The sequence below is a fragment of the Carcharodon carcharias genome, chromosome 7 (assembly GCF_017639515.1).
Source record: "Carcharodon carcharias isolate sCarCar2 chromosome 7, sCarCar2.pri, whole genome shotgun sequence".
Classification (NCBI taxonomy): domain Eukaryota; kingdom Metazoa; phylum Chordata; class Chondrichthyes; order Lamniformes; family Lamnidae; genus Carcharodon; species Carcharodon carcharias.
Genome location: NC_054473.1, coordinates 85,286,684 through 85,298,861, shown reverse-complemented (window position 1 = coordinate 85,298,861; position 12,178 = coordinate 85,286,684). Strand labels below are relative to the sequence as shown.

The window sequence follows — 12,178 nt, the reverse complement described above, 5'->3', positions numbered from 1 at the left end:
CAGCCGGTGTGGGTCAGATTGGTGCCAACAGCATGCAGGTTCGATCCCTGTTCCGGCTGGGGTGGATTTGGGGAGCTGCCGCTTTGCCCTACCCGTGGTGGAGACCATGGTGCTGTGGTCAGACCTGCCTTCGGGCAGAGAACAGAGAAGCAATATGGAGACTAAAACTGCACACAGTACTCCAGGTGTGTATGAGTGACAGTCACACAGCAACTGGGAATGTGCTGCACAGGGAACAAACAGACCACAACAAGCAACATTCCCTTTAAGGTGCAAGCATGTGCGGCCACACGTCAATCTTAATGGGACCACACAGTGCAACAATCCGGCTGCACAGAGCAAAGAGAAATTAGAGGGAGTGTTGGTGGCGCTTGACCTTCTGACTGAGAGGTGAAAATGGTACCAACTCAGCCATGGTGGACAGGGTAATGCCAGCTCACTTCGGCACAGCAGGGAGAGAAAACTGCAAAATCAGGCACCAAGTTACATCACAATCCAGGGAGAGAGCAAGCAATCAAATCATTTTAGAAATCTGGAGGGATCACTGGCTCCGTACTCTCAAGCTTCTCCAGTGAGAGAGATGGCGCCTCTGTTTTTATGTCTTTTCCTGCTCTGGCTTCTCTATTATATAAACTGTTCTCACAGCTGAGTTTTTACTCCTCGCAAACTCAGGTGTATCTTCACTTGACCTGATATCAAAGTGGGGTTTTGATAATGACCCCAGGAAAACAAACTGAAAACCTTCCTGTGAAAGACCAATCTATCTTCGAAAGTGATAAGAGCGTAACAATGTCAGAGCTCAACCTAAACACTAACAAGCAGATTTATTGAGCAGGGTTAACCTTTAAATTCAAAGTTATCCTTAATTTCTTACATTTTCAAACCTTACCATCTTGATCTCCCTCTCTCTCTAGAGATTCCAAATCAACTTGCCGATTTGAAAAACCTACTTCAATACATCAGCAGTTTTTAGCATTTATTGGATTTAAATAAATCAATCCAATAAGGAGCTTCCCATTCCGCACTGAGTGGAAACAAAAATCTCAGCTTGTTTATATTCGAAATACATGATCCTTGAGATCTCTGCATTCCCCCGATTTTAATCGGTTCATCACCCAAGGCCCTGCTTTCAGCTGCCTGGGCCCTAAACTCTGGAATTCATTCCCTGAACCTCTCTCTCTCCTCCTGTGAACCCTCCTTAAAATCTACCTATTTTTGACCAAGCTTTTGATCACCTGTCCTAATATCTCCTTATGCGGCACAGTAACAAATTTTCATGACCAATTACATCTGATAACACTCCTGAGAAGCACCTTGGGACATTTTACTGCACTAAATGTGTGATACAAAATGAAAGCTGTTGTAGAGAAGCGAGGCTTGGGAATTCCTGCAGCAAATTTACCTGGACACCAGCCAAAGTTAAGCAACATGTGATCCATTTATTCTGAGCACAGGATTCTGGCAGCAGCTGACTTTGAAACTCAACGTAAAACAGATTAGCTATTTTGCTATCACATTGCTGTTCGAAGGAACACATTGCACACAAATTGGCTCCCATGTTTCCTACATTACAACAGTGACTTCACTGGTTGTAAACATTTTTAGACCTTCCGTGGTCATGAAAGGCACTATATAAACGCACAACTACTTTTCCTAATATACTGTGACTGGATTAAACTGACTGCCGCCAGTCCAAAATGAAATGGAGTGCTCCATTTTTGTCACATGCATCACAAATAAAGGGATTTGAGACAATCACTGCACTAACGCTCGATACAACTGCACCCTTACCCTGGAGAAACTTCAGCCCTTTTTATATTTACCAGGAATAAATGACAGGTGAATTGTCCGAGGAAATCGTTTTCCTTCTGATTTCAACTTCCGAATTGCTTCAATATACCTGAAAGAGTCAGAAGAGAAATTCTCCTGCAAACTACAAGGTTTACAGCCAGTTTGGGGCATTGTTACATACTGAGCCACAATAAACAGTACTGTATCTCACCCTCCTCACCACACACTTCTATCTAAAGCAATTTTTACACTTTCAAGGTAAGAGGTGCAGTGCTGGGGAACCTCAGAGTCCCATCCAATACTCCCAGCGCAGGTAGAGCACAGGGTTAGATACAGAGCAAAGCTCCCTCTACACCCTCCCCATCAAACACTCTCAGGACAGGTACAGCACGGGGTTAGATACAGAGTGAAGTACCCTCTACACTGTCCCCAACAAACACTCAGGGCAGATACAGCACGGGGTTAGATACAGAGTAAAGCTCCCTCTACACCCTCCCCATCAAACACTCCCAGGATAGATACAGCACAGGGTTAGATACAGAGTAAAGCTCCCTCTACACTGTCCCCATCAAACACTCCCAGGGCAGGTACTGCATGGGGTTGAAAATAAAGTAAAGCACCCACTATACTAAACCATCAAACACTCTCAAGATACACTTTAACCTGAACCTAAGGTATTCATTCCAGTCAGCGTCCCCATATCTCTAGCCTGGCTGAAATGAGCTAATTCAGCACGGATAGGGAACTGATTCCTGGATCCTGCTGGTTTGTTTGACTCAGTATCAGTCCAGAGGCACCCTTACTCCTAACAAGCCATTCAACGAACTCACTGAATGGTGACACACTTCATGTCCTGTGCGCCTCGGCCGTAAATATTCCCCTGCTGGTCCTTCACTGCTGCAAACGGATCGTGTTTCCAGTGCTCCTACACACAGAAAAGCAGAGTGAGCCCAGCTCCACCAGCTGAATTGTAACCCCACCCAGCACCCTCATCCCCAAAAATCTGCACCAATCCCACTGGTGTTGTCCGCAGAGCTTACCTCAAAGACTGGTACCACATCCGTGTGGGAGTTGAGGAGAATAGATTTCAGCTTGGGGTCCGTTCCCTCCCAGGTGATGATGACAATTGTCCGTCCTGGGCAAACCTAGACAATAAGGCAGGCTTCAATGTTCCACTCACACACACTCGGTACATTCTGTCATTCCGCACTCTAAACAACGACTGACAATTATACTGCGCCTGTAACACAGTCACAGGGCACCTTGCAGAAGTGTAACCAGACAAAAATTGTGTCAAATAAAAAAAAGACACATTAGGAGAGGCAAAAAAAAGTTTAGTCGAAGAAATGGGATTTAAAGGGCATCTTAAAGGAGGAGTGAGGGGTGAAGAGGGTGAGGGAGAGAATTGGGACTTAGACAGTGGAAGGCATGTCCACCGATGCCAGTGCAACGTAAACCAGGAATGCTCAAGAGACCAACGTCAGAGAAATGGGGATTTCAGAGGGTTGCAAGCTTGGTGAAGGTTGCAGGAATAGGAAGGGGTGGGGCCATGGAGGAATTGAACACGGGATGAGAATCCTTTATTGGAGATGTTGGGGAGTCAGCAAGGCTCATGATGATGGGTGTGAAGGATCTTAGTGCAGGACAGGATCTAGGTGGTAGCGATTTGGATGCACTGAAGTCTACAGAGAGTATAGTGGGGTGCTGCCCAGGAGAGCACTGAAGTCTCACAGCCACGTGAAAACTTAGAACAAAACAGAGATCCAAGATCCCCTACTGTATGCTCAAGCTCTCCCCACATAAAATCTTCTATCTGTGGTAATCCTCCAGGGTCAACTGAGGTCATTGTCTACAGTGTACAGCAGCAGTAAAACCACACTATTAAACCAAAGCTCCCTCTGCCCTCTCAAGCATCAGTGCTTGAGTCGGTATGCAGTGCTATTAATACACCGCACCAGTCTGCAGCTTGCACAGACTGACTGAGCTCAGTGCAGCTTTAGTGCCTATATACACTCTCTGTTGGCAGCAACATACTCTGGAGGAGTCTCTTGAGCTGGTTCACAACATTTTCAAAGGCACTAGCACTAACCCACCTCTCTTACAGTGTGGGGATTTTATTTATTCATTCATGGGATTGGGCATCGCTGGCTAGGCCAGCATTTATAGCCCATACCTGAATGCCCTTGAGAAGGTGGTGGTGAGCTGCCTTCTTGAACCACTGCAGTCCCTGTGGTGTTGGTACACCCATAGTGCTGTTAAGAAGGGAGTTCCAGGATTTTGACTCAGTAACAGTGAAGGAACAGTTATATATTTCAAAGTCAGGATGGTGAGTGGCTGGAAGGGGAACTTGCAGGTTGCGGTGTTCCCATGTGTCTGCTGCCCTTGGTGACCTAGTAATATCAGGTGAATATGTGTACTAACATCTTGTCATGTACATCTCACTCAATAAAGCAACCTGCTGGGACCTTGATAAAAATGTCTTCAAAAAGGGACAGTTATGCCTATTCTTACACCACCTGTTTCCTCCCCCCTTCCCCTCCCCACACTTCATGGGATGAACAAAGCCCAGGTTCTTTATTATAAGCTTGTTCTGGCTTTGCGTGGGGTGGGGGCAGATCTATAAAAGCACAATTTCTCACCTCAATCTTCTTACACGGAAGGTCTAGCTCCACACTCAACCTTTCCAGGAAATCAATAGCACCATCTGAAAAAACACAGGCACAGTGAGTCCTGCAACATCCAAAGACAGACTAAGGCAGACTGAGTACTTTTATAACACTGTTATCCTCCAAACTAGAGGAATGGCATAAAGTTGAGGGGAAAACTTAAAACTAGTGGTGAGACAGAGAGAGATCTAGGTGTTTTTGTACATTAACCTCCAGAGGCCCATGACCAATGTAATGAAACAATAGTCAGGAGTGAGCAGGGCTCGAGGGTGTATCCACACGACAATTCACTACAAAACAAACCATTTTGTCCTTGTACATGACCTTGGCTAGGCCTCAGAATACTGTGTCCAGTTTTGCTCTCTAATTCCCAGCTTAAAATGTCTTAGTGACCCAGATAGGTTCAAAGAAACTAGGGCACTACACTCACCAGAAGTGTAGATCCAGGGGTGATTTGATCAAAGTTTATAAAATAGTGAAGGGACTAGATTGTCTTTAGATGGACCAATTATTTCAGCTAAATCGTGAGGGCAAAGCTAGCTTCAATATTAGGAGGTGGTTCCTTTCCCAGAGAATACTGAGCCTCTGGAACAGGCTACTGGATGCAGTAATGGCCTCTCATTCACTATTTTCCTTCCAGCAAGAGCTGAACTAGTTTCTGGATGGGTGGAAATCACATTGAGCTAGCTCGGTATCCTGCAACTTCAGTCAGGATAAAGTGGTCTCCTAGGCTACACTGGATCATCTGAGGAGGTAGAAGAGGAATATTCCAGTTATTCTCCCTAACTGGCCTGGGTTTTTATTGGCTTCTTTGCCTGTCCCAGGAGATTCCATGGTTATAGGTGGGGTGGGAAGTGTCTGTATGACGGCATGATTGACTGGGACAGGCTCGATGGACACGAAGGTCTGTTACTATGCCTCGATTTCATATGATTGTATGCACACAAGTGGTAGCAAAGGACGGAAAATGTCCAATAACCTGGAAAATGATTTACTGTGGCTGAAAGGTCATTCTTTTATTACTCTGGAATAGTTAGAAGTGTGCAGGGAAGAGAATCCTCACTCCACAGGTAAATATGACACAGAGAGACAAAACAAGTTCCTTGGTGACTAGGAACAAGCACTAGACTTAATCTTAGATCAAATAGAAACATGGCCCATGCAGTCCCTGCACAGCATGATGGGGAAGAGGTCTCATTACAGCTCAAGCTGTACAAACAGAACAGGAGACAGAGACCTGGAGTGACAAGCAGGAGACAGAGACCTGGAGTGACAAGCAGGAGACAGAGACCTGGAGTGACAAGCAGGAGACAGAGACCTGGAGCGACAAGCAGGAGACAGACACCTGGAGCAACAAGCAGGAGACAGACACCTGGAGCGACAAGCAGGAGGCAGAGACCTGGAGTGACAAGCAGGAGGCAGAGACCTGGAGTGACAAGCAGGAGGCAGAGACCTGGAGTGACAAGCAGGAGGCAGAGACCTGGAGCGACAAGCAGGAGGCAGAGACCTGGAGCGACAAGCAGGAGGCAGAGACCTGGAGCGACAAGCAGGAGGCAGAGACCTGGAGCGACAAGCAGGAGGCAGAGACCTGGAGCGACAAGCAGGAGGCAGAGACCTGGAGTGACAAGCAGGAGGCAGAGACCTGGCGCAATAAACTACCCTGAGGAACTCTTGCAATGATGTCCTAAAACTGAGATGATTGACTTCCCTGGAAAAACTCAGCAGATCTGGCAGCATTGGTGGAGAAGAAAAGAGTTGAAGTTTCGAGTCCTCATGACCCTTCAACAGAACTAGGTGAATCCCAGGAAGGATTGAAATATAAGCTGGTTTAAGTTGGTGGGGGGAGAGAAGTGGAGGCGGGGGGTGTTGTTGTAGGGACAAACAAGCAGTGATAGAAGCAGATCATCAAAAGATGTCACAGACAGCAGAACAAAAGAACACAGAGGTGTTGAAGTTGGTGATATTATCTAAACGAATGTGCTAATTAAGATTGGATGGTAGGGCACTCAAGGTATAGCTCTAGTGGGGGTGGGGGGAGCATAAAAGATGTAAAAATATTTAAAAATAATGGAAATAGGAGGGAAAAAGAAAAATCTATATAATTTATTGGAAAAAAACAAAAGGAAGGGGGAAGAAACAGAAAGGGGGTGGGGATGGAGGAGGGAGTTCAGGACCTAAAGTTGTTGAATTCAATATTCAGTCCGGAAGGCTGGAAAGTGCCTAGTCGGAAGATGTGTTGTTCCTCCAGTTTGCGTTGGGCTTCACTGGAACAATGCAGCAAGCCAAGGACAGACATGTGGTCAAGAGAGCAGGGTGGAGTGTTAAAATGGCAAGCAACAGGGAGGTTTGGGTCATTCTTGCGGACAGACCGCAGGTGTTCTGCAAAGTGGTCGCCCAGTTTACGTTTGGTCTCTCCAATGTAGAGGAGACTGCATTAGGAGCAACGAATGCAGTAAACTAGGTTGGGGGAAATGCAAGTGAAATGTTGCTTCACTTGAAAGGAGTGTTTGGGCCCTTGGACGGTGAGGAGAGAGGAGGTGAAGGGGCAGGTGTTACATCTTTTGCGTGGGCATGGGGTGGTGCCATAGGTGGGGGTTGGGGAGTAGGGGGTGATGGAGGAGTGGACCAGGGTGTCCCGGAGGGAACGATCCCTACTCTCCCCCCACCCAACCGCTCTTCCCCACCCCCTCCCCACCACTTACTACACTCCATTCTCTCAGGTCCAACCCTGACATCGTCATCAAACTCGCTGACAAGGGTGGTGCTGTTGTTGTCTGTCGCACTGACCTCTACCTCGCGGAGGCTGAGCGTCAACTCGCAGACGCTTCCTCCTACCTCTCCCTGGACCATGACCCCACCACTGAACATCAAGCCATTGTTTCCAGGACTGTCACTGACCTCATCTCCTCTGGGGATCTTCCTCCCACAGCTTCCAACCTGATAGTCGCCCAACCTCGGACTGCCCGCTTCTACCTCCTACCCAAAATCCACAAACAGAACTGTCCCGGTAGACTGATCGTGTCAGCTTGCTCCTGCCCCACAGAACTCATCTCTCGTTATCTGGACTCCTTTCTCTCTCCCCTTGTCCAGTCCCTTCCCACCTACATCCGTGATTCCTCTGACACCTTACAATTTCCAGTTCCCTGGCCCCAACCGCTTCCTCTTCACCATGGACGTCCAATCCCTCTACACCTCCATCCCCCACCAGGATGGTCTGAGGGCCCTTAGCTTCTTCCTCGAACAGAGGCCCGAACAATCCCCATCCACCACTACTCTCCTCCGTCTGGCTGAACTTGTTCTCACACTGAACAATTTCTCCTTCAACTCCTCTCACTTCCTCCAAATAAAAGGTGTGGCTATGGGTACCCGCATGGGCCCCAGCTATGCCTGTCTCTTTATGGGGTATGTGGAACATTCCTTGTTCCAGTCCTACTCCGGCCCCCTTCCACAACTCTTTTTCCAGTACATTGATGATTACTTCGGTGCTGCTTTGTGCTCTCGGCGGGACTTGGAAAAATTTATTAATTTTGCTTCCAATCTCCACCCCTCCATCATTTTCACGTGGTCCATCTCTGACGCTTCCCTTCCTTTCCTTGACCTCGCTGTCTCAATCTCTGGTGATAGACTGTCCACCAATATCCATTACAAGCCTACCGACTCCCACAGCTACCTTGACTACAGCTCCTCACACCCCGCTTCCTGTAAGGACTCCATCCCATTCTCTCAGTTCCTTCGCCTCCGTCGCATCTGTTCCGATGATGCTACCTTCAAAAACAGTTCCTCTGACATGTCCTCCTCCTTCCTTAACCGAGGTTTTCCACCCACGGTCGTTGACAGGGCCCTCAATCGTGTCCGGCCCATCTCCCACGCATCCGCCCTCACGCCTTCTCCTCCCTCCCAGAAACATGATAGGGTCCCCCTTGTCCTCACTTATCACCCCACCAGCCTCCGCATTCAAAGGATCATCCTCCGCCATTTCCGCCAACTCCAGCATGATGCCACTACCAAACATATCTTCCCTTCACCCCCACTGTCAGCATTCCGTAGGGATCGTTCCCTCCGGGACACCCTGGTCCACTCCTCCATCACCCCCTACTCCCCAACCCCCACCTATGGCATCACCCCATGCCCACGCAAAAGATGTAACACCTGCCCCTTCACTTCCTCTCTCCTCACCGTCCAAGGGCCCAAACGCTCCTTTCAAGTGAAGCAACATTTCACTTGCATTTCCCCCAACTTAGTCTACTGCATTTGTTGCTCCCAATGTGGTCTCCTCTACATTGGAGAGACCAAACGTAAACTGGGCGACCGCTTTGCAGAATACCTGCGGTCTGTCTGCAAGAATGACCCAAACCTCCCTGTCGCTTGCCATTTCAACACTCCACCCTGCTCTCTTGCCCACATGTCTGTCCTTGGCTTGCTGCATTGTTCCAGTGAAGCCCAACACAAACTGGAGGAACAACACCTCATCTTCCGACTAGGCACTTTCCAGCCTTCCGGACTGAATATTGAATTCAACAACTTTAGGTCTTGACCTCCCTCCTCCATCCCCACCCCCTTTCTGTTTCTTCCCTCTTCCTTTTGTTTTTTTCCAATAAATTATATAGATTTTTCTTTTTCCCTCCTATTTCCATTATTTTTAAGTATTTTTAAATCTTTTATGCTCCCCCCACCCCCACTAGAGCTATACCTTGAGTGCCCTACCATCCATTCTTAATTAGCACATTCGTTTAGATAATATCACCAACTTTGACACCTATGTGTTCTTTTGTTCTGCTGTCTGTGACATCTTTTGATGATCTGCTTCTATCACTGCTTTTGCCTACAACCACACCACCCCCCTCCACTTCTCTCCCCCCACCCAACCCCCACCCCATCCCCCTCCCAACCACCTTAAACCAGCTTATATTTCAACCCTTCCTGGGATTCACCTAGTTCTGTCGAAGGGTCATGAGGACTCGAAACATCAACTCTTTTCTTCTCCGCCGATGCTGCCAGACCTGCTGAGTTTTTCCAGGTAATTCTGTTTTTGTTTTGGATTTCCAGCATCCGCAGTTTTTTGTTTTTATTTTTGTTTTTATGATTGACTTCCAACAGCCATAACTATCTTTCTCTATGCTAGGTAACAACCAGTACAGAGCTTTCCCCAGATTCCACTGATTTCAATTTTTGCTAGGACTCCTTGTTGCCGCACTCAATCAAATGCTTCCTTGATGTCGAGGGCAGTCACTCTCACCTCACCACGGGAGTTCAGCTCTTTTGTCCATGTTTGAACAAAGGTTGTAATGAGGTCGGAGCTGAGTTTGTCAGGACCCATAGCCTTTGTAGTATCCAGTGTCTTCAGCCATTTCTTGATATCACATGGAGCGAATCAAATTGGCTGAAGATTGGCTTATGTGATGCTGAGCACCTCAGGAGGAGGCCAAGATGGGTCATCTACTCAGCACTTCTGGCTGAAGTTGAAAATTCTTCAGCATTGTCCTTTGCACTCAGGCTGATTGTGATGGAATGGGGCTGGTGGCAATCTTGCTGCTCATTCCCCCACACGGGAATTAAGCCTAAGTAAGAAAGAAGCCTTGAGACATTTTATTACATTAAACACCTTATATAAGGACAAGTTGCTGTAACATTTGACACCAAGACACTTCAGGAGCATGAAATAAAAATGATCAAACCCACATAATGTGATATTAGGATAATGACCAAAAGCTTGATCAAAGAGGTAGGTTTTTAAAAATGCCTTAAAGGATTCAGTAGAGAGGTTTGGTGGGGAGGCATAGGGAGCTGAAGGCCTGACTGCCAATGGTGGTTCTGTCCTGCTAGTTGGACAGGACACACCCAGGGATGAATGGAGGAGTCTGGGACATTGGCTGTAAGGTATGATTTGGTGAGTATGACTATGTCAGGCTGTTGCTTGGCTAGTTTAGTCAAGTTTAGTGGGACAGCTCTCCCAATGATGGCACAAGTCCCTGGATGTTAGTGAGGGTGTGTCTTTGCCATTTTGTCATATTATAAAAAGAATATAGAGTCATTGGAGAGGGGGTAGAGAAAAGTTACAATGCATAGGTATGCATATAAGGACAGCATTGACAGGCTGGGTCCCTTCTTTTGAAGAAAGATCACTTCACAAGAGGTCTTTAAAATTATTAAAGGTTTTGATAGAGTGTATACAGAGAGAATGTCTGGACCTCTGAATTACCAGTCCAGTAATATAACCTGTATATTCTCGTACCCAGAATCCGCAGTTAAATGAGAAACATTCTATTGCATTTTTGAGAAAGGTGAATTATGTTTGTGAATGTAATGAATTCATTAGCAGGCAAAACTGTAATTGAACAACGAGCTGCCTTTAAAAAGGAGATAGCTTAGGTAAGGTCCAGGTATATTCCCAAAAGGGGGAAAGATGAGGCAAATAAATCCAGAATCCCCTGGATGATGAAAAAAAAATAGACAGTAAGATAAAGCAGAAAAAGGGAGTGTATGACAGATATCAGGTGGATAATACAACTGAAAATCAGGTACAATATAGAAGATCCAGACTGGAGTTGAAAAAGCAAATAAGAGAAGCAGGGAGAGATAGTATGAGAAGAGACTGGCAACTAACATAAAAAGGAATCCAAAAGTCTTCTGTAGGTATATAAATAGGGTGATAAGAGAAGTGAGGCCAGTTAGAGACCAAAAAGGGGATTTACACATGGAGACCGAGGCATGGCTGAGGTCTTAAATGAATACATTGCACCCGTCCTTCCCAAGGAAGAAGATACTGTCTAAGTCATAGTGAAAGAGTAGGCAGCTGAGACACCCGAGATGGGTTAAAAATTGATAAAGACAAGGTATTGAATGGGCTGTCTGTACTTAAAATTGTTAAGTCACCTGGGCCGGGTGAGATGCATCCAAGGATACTGAGGGAAGTGAGAGTGGAAATTATGGAGGCACTGACGATAATCTTCCAAACCTCCTTAGAAACAGGGGTGGTGACAGAGGACTGGAAAATTGCAAATGTTACACCCTTGTCCAAAAACGGGTGTAAAAATAAACCCAGCACCTACAGGCCAGTCAGTTTAGCTTTTGTGGTGCGGAAGCTTTTAGAAACAACAATTCGGGGCAAAATTAATATGGTAAAGTCTCACCTTTCACGATTTCCTTGTTCGCATATTCGCTTACCCTGCGCTAATGCCTTTGTACACCGCATCACCCATCACATGAGTAACGTTTGCTTATCCAGCTTTTCTCTCCTCTTTCTCTGAGGAGACGGCAGCCATGATGGAGCAGAGAGCTTTTAATGGGGAGATGGTGTCAAAGTCTCTGGAAGCGAATTCCTTCCATTATTCCTGGCAGTGAACACTTAATTCTCTTTTCTTAAGCATCTTTCCGACAGGGGTGAGAACCAGTGCCTGGAATGGGTGCAGCTGAAGTGCAGCCCGAACAAAGAGATTAGTCTGGAAGTGTCCAAATCTCTCAGTCCAGAACTGCGATAATGGCTCTGGTCAATTTTGAAAAGTTCACCAATTTTGTCTGTCAGTTTTCAGGTGGTTAATTTTTTTCCTTAAATGAGGAGAGTCTTTTTTTAAAACTTTCAATGCATATCTTGTATTGCTCAGAAGCTCCCTCCATCTGTTATATACTGGTAATGTACCAGAATTTGCTGTGCAGTAACTGCATAAACCAATGCTGCCTTCACATTGCTGGAACCTATCTAATTAACTCCCACTGAAAATCAT

General features: G+C 46.4%; 1 protein-coding gene across 2 annotated transcripts in view; it reads right to left on the bottom strand.

Moving 5' to 3' along the window:
* LOC121280554 (aminoacylase-1B-like) overlaps positions 1-12,178 on the bottom strand; it is a 64,764-nt gene that overhangs the window by 31,107 nt on the left and 21,479 nt on the right. For both annotated transcript variants that reach the window (XM_041192684.1, XM_041192685.1), the window contains exons 2-5: positions 4,431-4,495; positions 2,832-2,936; positions 2,622-2,716; positions 1,824-1,900 (exon numbers count right to left, since the gene is read on the bottom strand). In XM_041192684.1, the coding sequence (XP_041048618.1) occupies positions 1,824-1,900; positions 2,622-2,716; positions 2,832-2,936; positions 4,431-4,495 (342 nt within the window). The remainder of the gene's footprint in view (positions 1-1,823; positions 1,901-2,621; positions 2,717-2,831; positions 2,937-4,430; positions 4,496-12,178) is intronic.